General features: G+C 38.8%; 1 protein-coding gene across 1 annotated transcript in view; it reads left to right on the top strand.

Moving 5' to 3' along the window:
• top2a (DNA topoisomerase II alpha) overlaps positions 1-17,221 on the top strand; it is a 58,849-nt gene that overhangs the window by 16,024 nt on the left and 25,604 nt on the right. Inside the window, exons 11-21 of the mRNA XM_060849056.1 lie at positions 507-645; positions 1,478-1,635; positions 2,971-3,096; positions 4,775-4,885; positions 5,011-5,116; positions 9,404-9,513; positions 9,602-9,694; positions 9,943-10,057; positions 11,126-11,247; positions 13,812-13,960; positions 14,466-14,697. Of these exons, the coding sequence (XP_060705039.1) occupies positions 507-645; positions 1,478-1,635; positions 2,971-3,096; positions 4,775-4,885; positions 5,011-5,116; positions 9,404-9,513; positions 9,602-9,694; positions 9,943-10,057; positions 11,126-11,247; positions 13,812-13,960; positions 14,466-14,697 (1,461 nt within the window). The remainder of the gene's footprint in view (positions 1-506; positions 646-1,477; positions 1,636-2,970; positions 3,097-4,774; positions 4,886-5,010; positions 5,117-9,403; positions 9,514-9,601; positions 9,695-9,942; positions 10,058-11,125; positions 11,248-13,811; positions 13,961-14,465; positions 14,698-17,221) is intronic.

Genomic DNA, 17,221 nt, shown 5'->3' with positions numbered 1-17,221 from the left:
TTGCTTTACATTCTTTCCTACACTCATAATTTGGTTATTTTGTCCCTACTCTTGCTTCCTAATCAATACTATATCAACATCTATCTTGGTACCATATGTTTTTTACAATCTCATTTCAATCATCACATTTTTACAGTTCAGAGTGCAAAATATTTAATTATGGCATGCATAACAGAGTTTCAACTTGCTGACATTGACTAGTAGGATCAAAAATACAAACTGCAGTTTTCTGTATAAATACTTTATCTTGTTTGCTGTGGTGTTATTGGTGAATTGGTGAACAGAGACCAAAGACTTTCCAAGAGAAAGGAGGTGGAATTCAGCCTTAAAGTTGCCTTCCTCTGGAGATAGAATTTTAGGCACTTAATCCATGAAACCGACTGATACTACTTCATTACTTATTGGACATTTTTATCTATTTGATTGATAATGTCTTATTGCTTGGACCAGAACTATATAAACATTACGAAACTGTTCCACTAAATATTGCTCTGTTTCTTTTGTAGGCAATGAATTGTGGTGTCGTTGAAAGTATCATGAACTGGGTTAAGTTTAAAGCTCAGAATATGCTCAATAAGAAATGCTCAGGATTAAAACAAACCAAGATCAAAGGAATTCCTAAACTGGACGATGCTAATGATGCTGGTATGATGAGGTTTCTGGCTTTTCTTGCCCTTGATGTTTTGAGGAAAATTTGATTTGATTTATTATTGTCACACTGCATGGATACAGACCCTTAGGTCCAAACAGTCCATGCCAACCATGTAGCCAAACTAAAATGGCCCTAACTGCCTAGGCCAGCTCAGTGGTTAGTACTGCTGCCTCACAATGCCAGGACCTGGGTTTGATTCCACCTTATGGCAACTGTCTATGTGGCTTGTCTGTATGGATTACCTCCAGGTGCCCTGGATTCCTCCCACCATCCAAACATGTGCAGGTTAGATGGATTGGCTGTGCTAAATTGCTGTTGTGTCCAGGGATGTGCAGGCTAGGTGGATTAGCCAAGGGAAATATAGAGGTAGGTCAGGGTGGGATGCTTCAGAGGATTCGTGTGAACTTGATGGACCAAATGGCCTGCTTCTACACTGTAGGGATTCTGTGATTTTATATGGTAAAACCTTCTTAGGTTATCATGCAAAACAATACTTTTCACTGTATCTCGATACATGTGGCAATAATAAATCAATCAAATTCATTATATTTTAGAGTATACTTTAGAGCATGGAAACTGATCCTTCGGTCCAACTAGTCCCTTTCTATGGCTTTATGGTTTAACAATAAATTGGTTTCCTTTAGTGTGACTGGGTTAAACTCCTATAATTCCCTCCCCAACATCACTGAGTATATGTATACAGCATGGATTGAAAGAGTTAGAAAAAAACTGCCTTGTTATGATGGCCACATCCAATGAAGAAAGTTTTAAAAACATATAAATCAGTTTTGAGATACAAATTGTTATTCACTTTTGTTTTTCCAGGAACAAAGCATTCTCATGGTTGTACCCTCATCCTAACAGAGGGTGATTCAGCCAAAACTTTGGCTGTATCGGGCCTAGGAGTTGTTGGCAGAGACAGATATGGCGTGTTTCCACTTAGAGGGAAACTTCTAAATGTACGAGAAGCCTCTCACAAACAGGTACGTTGATGTAAGATGTAAATTGTTTGTGATGGAACAATACTTGAATTCAGTCAGCATCTTGCATGTTGATAATGTCCAAAAGCACTTCATGAGACATAATCCAAATGGTAAGTTTTTTAATGGTGGCTTCAAGAGTTAAATTTGGAGAAATCAGTGACCGGTTTCTACAGCACCCGAAGAATCTAGCCTTGTCAAAAAAGGCATGAGACAATGAAAGGATTTGATCAAGAATTTTACCTTTTGAGACATTGGGGACCAGAATACAATGTAGGTTACAGTGAACAAGTGTCATCGGAAATGGGGTGTTGAAAACCAGGGTTTTACATGCACTAAAAAGGTAGAAAGCCAGTGCAGAATTCTTGGAGTAGTCAAGTCTGAAAGTGGTAAGATTTTTAGAAGAAGACAAATTGCAATGTTAAAATTCACAATAAGTAGAATTTAAAGTAGCTTGTTAGAAAGTTTAGATTAGATTAGATTACTTACAGTGTGGAAAGAGGCCCTTCGGCCCAACAAGTCCACACCGACCTGCCGAAGCGCAACCCACCCATACCCCTACATATACCCCTTACCTAACACTACGGGCAATTTAGCATGGCCAATTCACCTGACCCACACATCTTTGTGACTGTGGGAGGAAACCGGAGCACCCGGAGGAAACCCACGCAGACACGGGGAGAACGTGCAAACACCACAGTCAGTCGCCTGAGGTGGGAATTGAATCCGGGTCTCAGGCGCTGTGAGGCAGCAGTGCTAACCACCGTGCTGCTAATGACTCTAGATTTACAAATGCAGATATAGAGAGTTATTCTCTCAGCAGTTACCTAATTCGATCACCCAGAGAGAATTTAGCTTTTAAAACTTGCAATATCTGTTCCATAGAATAAATAATCGATATTGACACGGTGCATTCACTATTTTTAAATTGCCTCCAACCAATACATTTTTGTTGATTCACTAATGTCATGTGACTACTTTGGACTGTCTTCACTGCATTTCAAGAAATATCCTCTTGTTCACTAATATAATTGTTTTTTAAATAGACGATATACAGTGCTGCATTCCAGTCTCCCATATCTTTGTTTCACACTTTTGTACCTCCCACAGTGAGAATGTGTTTCCTGTCCAATCACTTAATGTTCTGCTCTTGATTAGCCACAAGGGGTCAGGTCAGCAAGAGATTGTTACCCATGCTTTGAAGATATTTCAGTAAATGAACCTTGCTATTGTTCACTGTATTTGTTGTCCATGTCAATAGATGATGAATTAAGTGACTACTTTGGTAAGCAGTCAGAAATATTTGGATTGCATGTTAATGTTGTTTTTACCTCACAGATTATGGAAAATGCTGAGATCAACAACATGATAAAAATCATTGGTCTGCAATACAAGAAGAATTATGATGATCAGGAGTCTCTTAAGACACTCCGTTATGGAAAATTGATGATTATGACAGATCAGGTTGGTCTAATTGACTGGTGGCATTGAAAAGAATCGGTCGCCTTTTCTAGTAGTGTATAATTAATTCACACTATGAATATACATTTGGTGATTCAGTGATTTGCCACAACATTGCAAATCACCCTCTCCTCTCCACACCATTAGTCCCTTTTGCCCCTCCCAGCCCCAAAAAGTGTGCAACCTGTTCAAATGCAATGTATTGCAAGTCAATAACACTAAGTGAACAAGGTATAAATTTCTAATAAAATCAGGGAGTGTTAGACTGTTCTGCCAGTATCTGTGGAGAGAGAGAGAAACATTAGCATGTTGAGTTGAATATTGCTGTTTAGTCCTGAAAAAAATAATGTTTAACTTGCAATGTTAACTCTGCTTTGCTGTCTGTGGATGATTCTAGGCTTGCTGAGCACCTCTAGCAATGCTTTTATTTCAGATTTCCAGTATTTGGATTTTTTTTAATTTAAAGGTCTAAATTACTGTAGGATTGATCATGCTAAAGGTCATCAAATGATAGCGAGTTTTGAGAAGAATAGTAGCTCAGGTAGAGCTTCTGGATGTAAGTTTGCTTACTGAGCTGGAGGGTTGGTTTTCAGACGTTTCGTTACCATACTAGGTAACATCATCAGTGAGATTAGATTACTTACAGTGTGGAAACAGGCCCTTCGGCCCAACAAGTCCACACCGACCCGCTGAAGCGCAACCCACCCATACCCCTAACCTAACACTATGGGCAATTTAGCATGGCCAATTCACCTGACCCGCACATCTTTGGACTGTGGGAGGAAACCGGAGCACCCGGAGGAAACCCACGCAGACACGGGGAGAACGTGCAAACTCCACACAGTCAGTCGCCTGAGGCAGGAATTGAACCCGGGTCTCTGGCGCTGTGAGGCAGCAGTGCTAACCACTGTGCCACCGTGCCGCCCATGAGCCTCCGAGAAAACCCAAACACATAAATAAAAAGTAGGCCATACCACCAGTATTTCACCGGAGGCTCAATGATGATGTTACCTAGTATGGTGACGAAACATCTGAAAATGAACCTTCGAGCTCAGCAAGCAAACTTGCATCCATAATCAAATGATTTAATCATGTACAGAGGTATATTGAATTAAATGCAGGAAAATGTATTGCAGTATTAAAATTTAGCCATTTTACTTGGTGTTTTCACAGTGTGGCAGCAATTGTGAGAACAAGTAAAATAAGATATATTTAATTCAGTAGATAATGCAATAATTTTGGTGGGACTGTCCTCACTGCAGAAGTTGAACACCAAATTCATTGTACTCCTTAATTTGCTAATGTTTTAAAAATTTGGGAGCAGGTTCACTTTATAATCTTTGTGCTCATTCTTCACTGTAAGTTGTTGTATGAGTTAGCATTATGATTGGATATTTTTCCATTTATGGCCAACATAAGGAAAATGAACAATCAGCAAGAATTTTAAGGTAGTATCAGATCATATATGTATTAACTTTGGAAGTGGGACTGTGGTATTGATATCTGTTGTGTTTTAACTTTCTTGTCCTTGCCTACCACACTTTACACTAAGGAAAAGGAAATATTTGAAGTTTTGTTTATTAGGTTATTTTGACCTGAAGTATTTCATTATACAGGCTTGTGAAAAATGTTCCGTTACCTACAATCTGATTCATAATTTTACTGAATTATTCTTTTGCAGGATCAAGATGGTTCCCATATCAAGGGTTTAGTGATCAATTTCATTCATCACAACTGGCCTTCATTGCTCAGACATAATTTCATTGAGGAATTTATTACTCCAATTGTAAAGGTTTGTTCTCCTTCTGGATAGTATTAAATTAAATAATTGCAGGAAGGTCCATTATGTAAAAGGTTAAAATTATTCTGGTATGCTGTAAACTAAGGCAACAGTATAAATTAGTTTGTTTTTTCCAGGTGTCAAAAAACAAACAGGAAATTGCATTTTACAGTATTCCTGAATTTGAAGAGTGGAGAAGTAATACAGAAAGCAACAAGACTTGGAAAGTAAAATACTACAAAGGTTTGTTTAAAATCTCTGCGTGGTGACTTTATCAACATTAAGAACCTAATTCGTTTTACACAGATATAAGGAAAAATTGTCTGCTCTGCCATTAAGTAAGATTATCGAGCTGAATTGTCTATTCTTTCCTCCCCCCACCACCCAAAACTCCCTTAGCCACAAGCTATATCCACGTTCTTCATGAAAACTCAGATACTCTATTAGCTCCATTTAGCTGTCCTTGTTACAATCACTCTGTCCCTCCCCCTCTGAGTCCAAGGACATAGGCCTGTTCTTTGTTTTTTGTAGTCGTCTTGGGCATTTCAGCACCAGGTCAGATTTCTCTAACTCCGCTTCAGATATGGGCGGCATGCAACGCACAATACCCCACCCCTTGCACCCTCAGCATCTCAGAACAAATTCATTCTTCTCTTCAGATGGCAATGGCATCGAGGTGGTGACATCCGCTGTGTCCATCTCAGATTCTGAGGTACCTTCAACACTTCACAAAGAGGGAGAACCCATAGGTTCCTGAACAATTGAGAAGGCAGTTGAGGGGCTGGACATGTTTGCTCTTGCACCGTTTGTGAGTTCACAGCTTTCATATGGTCCACGTGCTTGTTCAGGACCATTGCACCAACCCAATGTCACTGGACCTGACATTGCGTTATCCATGCAAGGCCATTCCCCTGGTTCCTACACCAAACTTCATCCCCTGAAATAAACTGCCTGTCTTGCTTAGCGGGATCTTTTGTATGACATTGGCATTCCTGATCCCTCCCTCTAGGTCCGGGAAGATCCGATTTAACCTGGTGAGGAGCCTCTCCCTATTTGCAATTCTGCTGGAGCTGTCCCTGTAGATGTGATGGCTGATCCTATAGTCAAATAGGAACCAGGACAATTTGGTATCTAGTGAAGCTGTGGGCTGTTTTTAAGCCTGCCTTTAAAGATTGGACTGTGTTTTCTGCCTGACTTTGGATGAGGGATGGTATGGAGCTGTCCTTCTATGGCAAATACTAGTTGACTTGAGGAAATACTTGAATTCTCCACTAGTAAATGACGGCCCATTATCTGTGACCAGCACTTCCAGGATTTCATATCTGCAAAAGATGCAAGTAGTTTTTCTATTGTCATCCCCCATGTATACGGACTAACTCTGTGCATGGTGACAAGTGGTTTGCATGACAACCTGCCAGCTTAGCGAGCAAACCAACAACCGAACTCTAGGCAAATCTAGCCATTTTGAGTGACAATGACTTTGAGCCCATGAAAGGACATGCATAGTTGACGTGTAACCGAGTCTGGGGTTTTCTGGAGTTTTCCTGGCCATTCCCATGAATAGGGGGATATTGGTGTCAGTGGTGTTTGTCCTTGTTTGCACTCTGCGCACTGGCCCACATACGCAGCTAAGTCTGGCCACCAGTCATAACTTCTTGCCAACATCTTCATTTTGGAAACCCTGGGTCACCCCTGGTGGAGCTGAACCAGCATCTGGTGGCAATCTTTGCTAGGGACAATTGTGCTGTCCTCTACTGTGATCTGGTCTCTGAGTATAATAAAGTTTCAATTCTGGTTGTGATGATTACTTGGTTTCTTCCATCACCACCAGCTGTTTCAGTTTTGCCAGCTCTGAGTGAATACAAATTATGACACACCTGTTTATTATCAGACTTGTGTCTGATTCTACCATTAAGTGCTCTGATATGAAATCCTTGATCATGTACTATAATATCTTTTCCACTACTGATGTCGGACTAACTGTTCTGTTATCAATCCCTGGAAATTTATCAGCCTTCAGTCTCATCAATTTCTCTGACACTATTTCTCTAATAATACAGCTTTATTTCAGTTCCTTAGAACATTACAGCGCAGTACAGGCCCTTCGGCGTTGTGCCCATCTGCGAAACCAATTTAAAGCCCAGCTTACCTACACTATTCTATTTTCATCAATATGTATATCCAATGACCATTTAAATGCCCTTAAAGTTGGCAAGTCTACTATTGTTGCAGTCAAGCTGTTCCACATCCCTACTACTCTGAGTAAAGAAAGTACCTTTGCCATCTGTCCAACATTTGCCACCCTTCAATTTAAAGCTTTGTCCCATCATACTGGCCATCACCGTTGAAGAAAAAGACTCTCATTATCTAACCCTCTGATTATCTTATTATGTCTCAATTAAGTCACCTCTCAAACTTCTCTCTAACGAAAACAGTCTCAAGTCCCTCAGTCTTTCCGCGTAAGACCTTCACTCCATACCAGGCAACATCCTAGTAAATCTCTGAACCCTTTCCAAAGCTTCCACATCCTTCCTATAATGCAGTGATCAGACTTGTATGCAATACTCCAAGTGCGGCCACACCAGAGTTTTGTACAGCTGTAGCATGACCTCATGGCTCCGAAACTCAATCCTTCTACTAATAAAAATTTGCACACCATATGCCTGCTTAACAACCCTGTCAACCTGGGTGGCAACTTTCAGGAATCTATATAGATGGACACCGAGCTCTCTATGTACATCTACACTACCAAGAATCTTATCACTAGCCCAGTACTCTTTATTCCTTTTGCTCCTTCCAAAGTGAATCACCTCACACTTTTCCACGTTAAACTCCATTTGCTACCTCTCACACCAGCTCTGCAGCTTATCAATGTCCTTCTATAACCTGAAACATCCTTTGGCACTCTTCACAACTCTACTGATGTTTGTGTCATCCGCAAATCTACTAACCCATCCTTCTACACCCTCTTCCTGGTCATTTAAAGAAATGACAAACAGTAGTGGCCCCAAAACAGATCCTTGCAATACATCACTAGTAACTGAACTCCACGATCAACATTTCCCATCAACCACCACCTTCTGCCTTCTTTCAGCTAGCCAATTTCTGATCCAAACCGCTTAATCACCCTCAAACCCATGCCTCCATATTTTGTGCAATAGCTGACTGTAGGGAATCATCAAATGCCTTACTGAAATCTATATACACATTTACTCTCATCCACCTGTTTGGTCTCCTTCTCAAAGAACGCTAAGGTTTGTGAGGTATGACCTATCCTTCACAAAACTGTGCTGACTATCCTTAATCAACCTATTCCTTTTCTAGATGATAATAAATCCTACCTCTTCTAACCTTTTCCAACACTTCGCCACAACCGAAGTAAGGCTCATTGGTCTATAATTACCAGGTTGTCTCTACTCCCCTTCTAGAACAAAGAAACAATATTTGCTATCCTCCAGACTTCTGGCACTATTCCTGTAGACAATGATGACATAAAGACCAAAGGCTCTGCAATCTCTCTAGCTTCACAGAGAATCCTAGGATAAATCCCATCTGGCCCAGGGGACTTCATCTATTTTCACATTTTCTAGAATTGCTAGCACGTCCTCCTTGTGAACCTCCATCCCATTTATTCTAGTAGCCCGTCTCTCAGTATTCGCCTCGACAACATTGTCTTTTCCAGTGTGAATACTAACAAATAATATTCATTTAGTGCTTCCCCTATCTCCTCTGACTCCACGCTCAACTTCCCACTACTGTCCTTGATTGGCCTTAATCTTACTCTAGTCATTCTTTTATTCCTGATATACCTATAGAAAGCCTTAAGGTTTCTTGCTTTCATGAAACATTGTATTCCCTATCATTTCTGCTTTGTGAATTGTATCTTTCTTAGTAAAGTATGAATTTAGTTTGTGAGCAATTTCTTTGCTCCCATTATAAATTTCCCCATTTTGGATTCCATAGGATCTACCTTTTTCACCAAGCTTACTTCTCCTTACCTACCTATAGAACCATTTGCAGCAAGTTCTTATGTTCCCTGCAGGCTATTCTTTTTCTGTACTTTTCTTTTAAGCAATCTTTTAGTCCTCCTTTGCTAACTTCCAACACGTTCCTAATCCACAGTCTGTTTTTTTTGCCAAATTGTATACCTTTTTCTTTTTTTAACTTCAAGTACTACCTTTAATTTCCCACTTGGCTTTGCACTTTTGTACGAGACTTTATTATAAAGTTTACTCTTGATAGTTGAAAGAAACCAAAATAAAATTAAGCATTTTTTTTCATTTTTGCTTGTAAATGGATCAGAAGTGAATCTGCTTTTCCTTCTTATAGGTCTGGTTTCTAACTTAACTAAAAACAGATTTTGTATGTATTTCCCTTTTGCCTGTGCCTCAGCATTTTTTTTATTTATCAGGGGAACTGTTCATATTTAAATTCTGAAATGCTGCAAGTGTTTGACATAATGTTTCTTGATCTATTTCAATGGTGTACTTTAGCTTGATTAACATCTGACTACTGAATTTAAATCGTTAGGTTTGGGTACGAGCACTGCTAAGGAGGCAAAGGAATATTTTGCTGAAATGCAGAGGCATCGTATCCCCTTTAAATACAGTGGACCAGAAGATGATTCTGCAATAACCCTGGTGAGAACCGAAGTTTAAAATATATTTTCAAAATCAGTTTTTTTTAATGCTTGAATGGTTTAAATTGATGATTTTCTGAATTCTTCAGGCATTTAGTCGGAAAAAAATTGACGAACGCAAGGAATGGCTAACTAACTTCATGGTTGACAGAAGACAGCGAAAGTTACATGGATTACCAGATGTACTGTATTGAAATTCATTTGCTACAAGTTGCAATAAGTTTATTTAAATTAATAACATTTTAAACTAGTACCTTGAACATGTCACTAAAGTTGAATAAGTTAATTTGTTTGTCGACAAAACTACCAAATATATGGATTCTTGGTTGGTATTATAAGTGTCCAATTTCTATAATCAAATTGTGTGTTATGTGTCTGATCAAATATTTAGGAAAAAATGTTGATAATCAACTTTTTATTTTATTTACAGCAATATTTGTATGGAAAAGAAACAAAATATTTGACTTTCAACGACTTTATTAATAAGGAACTGGTGCTTTTTTCAAATTCTGATAACGAGAGGTCAATTCCTTCTCTTGTGGATGGTGAGTCTTGAGCTGTAATAATAAAATACACTGCTTTATTTGTTAGTTCACAGCATAATCTTTGTTTTTCAGCTGAATTATACTGATATGCAAGATAAGATTGTCTTAAATGTTAATTCACTGTTTTCCCTTGTTATTGTGCCTGGCCTTCGTTATAAGTTGCCACATGTTAGAAATCAGTTAATGAACAATGGAAAATAGAACAGTGCAACAGAAATAGAGGACATTAAGTCCATTTTGCCTCTAGGAATTCCTTGAAAGGTACCCAATTTAGTCCTGAGCTTGATTTACCTCTCACTGCTGATTGTGCTTTCAGTAGCAGTAGGAGGATATGCCATAAAATAGAGTAATTGTCTGGTCCACCATCTTCCCATCCCTGAAGTTACCCTAGAAATGCAAACGGTGGGTGGGTGCCAAAATGAGCAACCTACCCACCATATTTTAAGTAAAAAATTAAAGGTTAATTGAGTTTATTAATATAATTCATGTTGTCCCTTATAATACGCAGTATGTGTCATGACATTGTAGGCCAAGAAAGACAAGAAGTTTTTACTTTAAAGTTCTGGAGAGAGTTGCTGGAGGGAGGTTATTGTCTCTGGAGTATGCTCATGCATATCAGCAGAGCCCTGCAAAAGGTAATTCCCACTCTACCCTGCCTTCCTCCAGAACGGTCTTTAAAGCTGTCCTCTCATACCCCTCTGTAAAGTTGCCAATCCTTTCCTATCCAATAGTCCTTATTTATCTGGATCTGACATTCCATTGACAATGACTCCAAAGCCATTGTTGACTGTTGAGGGAAAAACCCATCTGGTTCACTGATGTTCTGCCTTGCTTACCTAGTCTGGGCTACATGTGACTCCAGACCTGCAATAATGTAGTTAACTAGACTGTTAACTAACTGTCCTTTAAGCAATGAGGGATGAGCAATAAATGCTGGTCTGGCCAGTGTCTTCCTCATCCTGTGATCTTAACCAGGATAAGTGTAGATGTCAAAAGTGCAAGTTTCACTTGTGAGCACCTTATTTGGAATAATTGAATTTGTTTCATTCTATATATTCTTTAATTAAGGATTGAAACCTGGTCAGCGCAAGGTTTTATTCACCTGTTTTAAACGAAATGACAAACGTGAAGTCAAAGTTGCTCAGTTGGCTGGTTCTGTCGCTGAAATGTCAGCTTATCATCATGGTGAGGTAAGACTATGGTTAACTGGTGTGAGTTTTTCTCCAATGTATATGCAAAAATGTTTAGCAAGGAGATGATATGTGATAATTGCAGAATTCATGTTCTTGTGAATTTTGTGCCATATGTCAAATTCCTACTTTGTAAAGGAACAAAGCTTTTGGGTTACAAATGTGAATTTTCAGTACTTGTATAGGTTATAATTTACTGAATAAAGTTTTGCTCTGTCTCCGTCAGTAGAAGTTTGATGCACTCCCCTGAAGTTCAGAATAATTTTTAAAATTATTTGTGGAACTGAAACATTTTTATTTAACTAATGTGTAGTTGCTGCTCACAATGAGTGCCACCCATGTGAAGTAACCTTTCAGTGCACTATAGATCAGTCAGCAGTGTATCAAACAGCAACCTGGATGTCACAAATGCACACATCACTCAAAGTTATGACATTAAATCACAAAAAAAAACTACTGTTGGTCAGAGGAGGGCGCCCTTCCTGTACATGATTTCAGCATGCTCTAAGCTTCATCACCATTAAAGTACATGTTTTATGTTTTCCTACCTCTAACATCATCAAGCATATCATTGGCAGAAGTACTACAACAGTTCAAGAAGAAAGCTCACCACCTTGTCATGATAATCCGGTGTGAGTAATAAATGTGACCATGGCAGCACTATCTCCATTCTATGAATGATTAAATAAATAGCTACCAATATTTATTAATAATACATTAGGCTGAATCTCCTTATAATTTGGTTGTCATTTTCTGGGTGTTTAACAGAGGGTTTCTTTGTATGGGCCATGGTAACTTTTCTTGTGTATTCTTCAGCTGTTCTCATTATTAGTTATGTATCAGAGCTTCAGGACATCTTTACTAAATTGTGAAGTTCTGGGGCAAAAGTGTTCACTGCTGCTGGGATCTTCTGGTGATGATGCTACAGGTGCTAGATTTAAACCACAATGATGCACTCTTCAAATGCTGGAATCAAGGAATGTCCATTCAGAAATTGCTTTACTGTTGTGATACAAGAGATGGCTGAGAAAAGGAACCTGGCATCTGAGTTCGCCTCCAAGTTCTAGTGAACAGGGTGGTGGAAAGGAGAGCTGTCTTTTTTCTATCAGACCACCAAAGATAACTGTAGTACCAGATGCTGTCAGCCTGGACTGAGATAGCCTCCCGATTGTTGTAAAATCCTCGTGAGAAATACCCAGCAATGTAAAAGTAGAGTGAATGACTTTCTGCGCTCCATAGGCTAAGTGTGAGTTTTCTGTCCGTGTTGTTTCACACTCACTGATGCGTTCTGTATTTTTACTTGCTGGCTCTCACCATCACTTAGCCATCTATGCAGGATGTATCTTACGGTTCTTAGCTTCATTTATTAGCACTCATTTAGCTTGCGCTTACTTGCCATCCTTTGTGGATTGCTTACTTTTAAGTCAGAAAATAGGACAGGTTGATAGTTATGGAGATGAAGAGAGTGACAGTTGTTGAGTTGAGATGCTACATGCAATAGTGAGATTGGTATCTCTAAAACTTGAGAAGATTTACATGCCGTGACACAGAATGAATGTAAGTTAGCAGAAAGATGATGATGGCACTTACACTTGTAAAGTGCAGAAGATTGTTGCCTTTTGTTTGCTTTGCTTTGCCTTGCATTTCATTTAATCCTCGATTCAATTCTGACTAAGACCACTATCTGGGTCCAGGCTATCTGTATTTGGTGTCTTGGCCTCCTCTGGTCATCTGTTGGGGAGAGGATAGCCAATTCTTTGTCGCCTGTTCACCAGGCTCTCCCGGCCTCCGTCTGAAAAGGATGGTGCCAGCTTCCCTACCTGAAACATATGTTTCCTAAGAGGACAATGTGTGAGGTAATTCATGACTCACAGTGTTTAAGGTGATACGCTGCTGGGCTTTAAATAATGTGCTAGCAGTTTGTGCATCTCAGGAATAGAGAATTCGACGTTTCGAGCATAAGCCCTTAGGGCTTATGCTCGAAACGTCGAATTCTCTATTCCTGAGATGCTGCCTAACCTGCTGTGCTTTGACCAGCAACACATTTGCAGCTGTGATCTCCAGCATCTGCAGACCTCATTTTTTGCTAGCGGTTTGTGTACTGGAAGGTTCCTGTAACAGCAAGAATTATGTATTTTGCCACATAATTGCTTGAGAATGACCACAGAGGCCAATGGTATATCTAATGAGGTGAAGTGCAGAAGATAATGTGAGAAGAGTCACTTTGAACTAATAGAGGATACTTGCCATGGAACTCCAAGTAAATAACATCTATCCTAAAAATGGGAAAGTTGAACCAGTGATTTTTATGCATTTATTCATTTGAGCCAGTAGAATCATTGCTAAATGAACAAGATTTCAAAAAATAACTTGAAATTAATTTGTTTAGTTTTTCAATAAATTTTGAGGGTAAAATGTTTGTTACTATAAAGCTACCACTATGAAACAAACAACACGTATCATATATCATTTACGCATAAATGGAGCATTCAATGGTAGCAAAGAATTACTTAATTGTACTTTTTCCCTGTATTTTGCTAACTTGCTTTAATTGATATTCTCAGGCATCCCTTATGATGACAATTGTTGGATTAGCTCAGGACTTTGTTGGCAGCAATAATATTAATCTTCTGAAGCCAATTGGGCAGTTTGGTACAAGGCTTAATGGTGGCAAAGATGCTGCAAGTCCTCGATATATTTTCACTATGCTCAGGTTGGTGAAGAAGGAAATTTGTTGTAGAAATGATAGGAAAATTCATGATGTTTTGGGGAGATGGATACTAAATTGAAAAGTCATACTTTTCCCTACATACAAAGCTCTGTTTCTTTTTAAATCTTGTGTTTCTTTTTGAATGTTTTGAGATATAGCTTTTTAAGGAATTACCTAGGAGTCCCTGATGTTTGAAGATTACAGGTTTTATAGAAATTAATATGCCCACACTACAGTTTAAATAAAGACCTACTTTTCGAACTTTGAGGCAGTACCAATATTTATTACAAACTACACACCCTGAATTTCAAACATACTTACACTGTTCAGTCATTATTTTAGATTGGCTCTCAACTTTTTCAATCTTTTCTGTTCCTCATAGTATTTCACATTTTACTGTTATCTTTTATCATTGATAATTAAAAGAGCCATTTCAATGGATTTCAAAAAAATTGTTCTTGAACTAGTTTCCATAGATTAAGTAGTAATCATGATTTGTTTTCTTTAGTGCTTTGACTCGTCTGCTGTTTCCTGCAACGGATGATAACCTCTTGAAATACCTGGATGATGATAACCAACGAGTTGAGCCAGAGTGGTACATGCCTATTGTTCCTATGGTGTTAGTGAATGGTGCAGAAGGTATTGGCACAGGATGGGCTTGCAAAATCCCCAATTATGATGTAAGAGAAATTGTTGATAACATCAGGCGTATGCTGGATGGAGATGAACCATTGCCCATGGTGAGTGAACAATTTCCATTAACTTGAATTCCTTGAGATGGTGATTTTCAAATCTCTTGGGTTAAAAAGTTCCTTTACAAATGGATTAGGAATCATGGATTTCCCCCTCTCGACCTCAAAAAACTCTATTTTCTAGATCACCAATTGACAGTTAAAATTCCATCCTTTGTTTAAATTTTAAGCCAAACAGATTGACTGGTTGATCAGGGCATTGCTCTGAAAATTTAACTAGTGAATGGCTGTCACCTATTTTGATGCTTTAAAACAAATGTCGTGCATGCATGTGTTCTTCATATCTGAAAAGGATAAGGTTCTGTTTGGTAATTTATATATCTTCCAATACACATGCAAATATTCAAGACTGAAAGCCAACATTAATAGATGCATACCCTATAGCAATGCCTCTCACAATCACAGTCACTTGCCTAGCTATTAGCACTCTCCTGTCATGCAGAAGAAATATGATTTTCCCCTTGAATTGGTGATCTTGCAAAATGTCCTAATGAGTGCAAGATTAAAAACTTTGACAAAATGTGTCTTTCTCAGCAAAACTTAAGTTCTGTACCATGAAATGAATACAAATTCTTTTACGTATTTCGTGGAGTCTCCATAAAGTACAGATCTCTGTGGATCTTTGTTATAATTTGTTCTCTGGGTAGAAGCATCATTGGCAAGGCTGTCATTTATTTGAAGATATGAACAGGAGCAGAAAAAGACTATTTGACCCCAAGAGTCTTCTCTGCCATTCAATAAGATTCAAATTCCTCAAAGTAGCGAAAGCCTAAAATAAATTCTCATTTCTACCCTAAAACAGTGAGTCCTACTTTTAAAATGGTGTTTCCTAGTTCTAGACTAATGCACTAGAGAAAATATTCTTTCCATGTTCACCTTGTCAAGTCATTTTTTAATCTTATACATTTCACTCAAGTCACCCTTCACTTTCCTAAGCTGCAACAGAAATGAGCACAGCCGGTCTGCCCTTTCCTAAAAAGACCAGCTACTCATTGTTCATATATGGTAGATCTCTGAACCACTTCCAAATGTACTTATATACTTCCTTAAATAAGAAGATCTAAACTATACTCAGTATTTGGGGTGTGATCTCACTAATGCCCTGATAACTATGCATGACATCCATAATTTTAGTCCTCTTGTAATAAAGTATGGCTGCCCTGATTACATGCTCGACTCGAACACTTGGTTGCCTTTCTACCTTGAAGTTCAGCAATCAATCTTTATTTGAGCAATACCCTGCTTTTATATTCTCCCTGCCAAAGTGAGCAACTTTACATTTTCCATGTCATATTCCATTTGTCTGATATTTGCTCGCCAGGATGTTGCCAGGAATGGAGTCCAAGTTGTTTTCTTTGGAGCAGGGGAGATTGAGCAGTCTCCCGATAATGGTGAGCAAGATTGAAGGGCATGAATAGGTGGATAGAAATCAGAGATATTAGGGGGAAAATTCTATCCAGAGGGTAATTAGCGTCTGCAAAGCACTGCCTGGGAGGATGGTAGAGGTGCGTAACCTCAACTTTAATAAAAATACTTGCATGAGCACTGAAAGTGTCTTCATACTCAAGGCTGTGGATCGAGTGCTGGAAAGTGAGCTAAAATAGACTTAGCTTTGTTTTGACAGTAAGACCCATTGGACCTCTTTGTGCTGTATATTTTATGATAGTTAACCTATTTATAATCCAACTGCAAATTCTTTGTCTTCTGCTTTCCTCTCATCTATCTTGGCGTCAACTGCAACCAAGTCATTAATATAAGTTTTAAAATATTGAGGCCCCAGCAAGACATTTACAGTATTCCATTCTTTAAAACCTGCTAAAGGACCATTGGATGTAAACTCTGTTTTCTGCCAAACTGTATCTTCTATCCATGCAAATATTTTATTCCCTTCATGAGCTTTTACTTTCTGCCTTAACTTTTGATGTAAATCCTTGTAGAAATACCTTAAGGAAATCCAAGTACAATACAGTTCCATTTTCCCTTTTATCTACATGCTACTCCTTCAAAGAACTATGGATTAAATTTGATTTCCTTTTCATGAAACTATGTTGACTCTTCCTGATTATCTTAAGATTTTCTAAGTATCCTGCAGATCTGAGAAGGTTCACTAGGCTGAACCCCGTATGCAGGCAAGGGCTTATGAGCAAACACTGAGCAGGTTGGAACTCATTGAAGTTTAGAAGAATGAGAGTTGATTGAAACATTTAGGATTTTTAAGGGGCTTGACAGGGTAAATGCTGCAAAGTAGTTGCCCCTCATGGGGGAAGAGTCCTAAGACCAAATGTCTTAGTCTCAGGATAACAAGGTGTCAATTTAAGACTGAAATGAGAGGAATTTCTTCTCTCAGTGGCTTGAGAGTCTTTGGAATTCCTTGCTACAGCGAAGAGTGAAGGCTGGGATAGATTCTTGATCAAGAGGGGTATCAAGGGTTACAGGGAAAAGGAAGGAAAATGGGCATGAGGAATGTCGGTCAGCCATGATTCTATACGATGATGGAGTAAGCTCAAGAAGC

The sequence above is a fragment of the Hemiscyllium ocellatum genome, chromosome 32, assembly GCF_020745735.1.
Source record: "Hemiscyllium ocellatum isolate sHemOce1 chromosome 32, sHemOce1.pat.X.cur, whole genome shotgun sequence".
NCBI classification, from domain to species: domain Eukaryota; kingdom Metazoa; phylum Chordata; class Chondrichthyes; order Orectolobiformes; family Hemiscylliidae; genus Hemiscyllium; species Hemiscyllium ocellatum.
The sequence above is the reverse complement of the archived record's forward strand: the minus strand, read 5'-3'. Positions and strand labels throughout refer to the sequence as shown.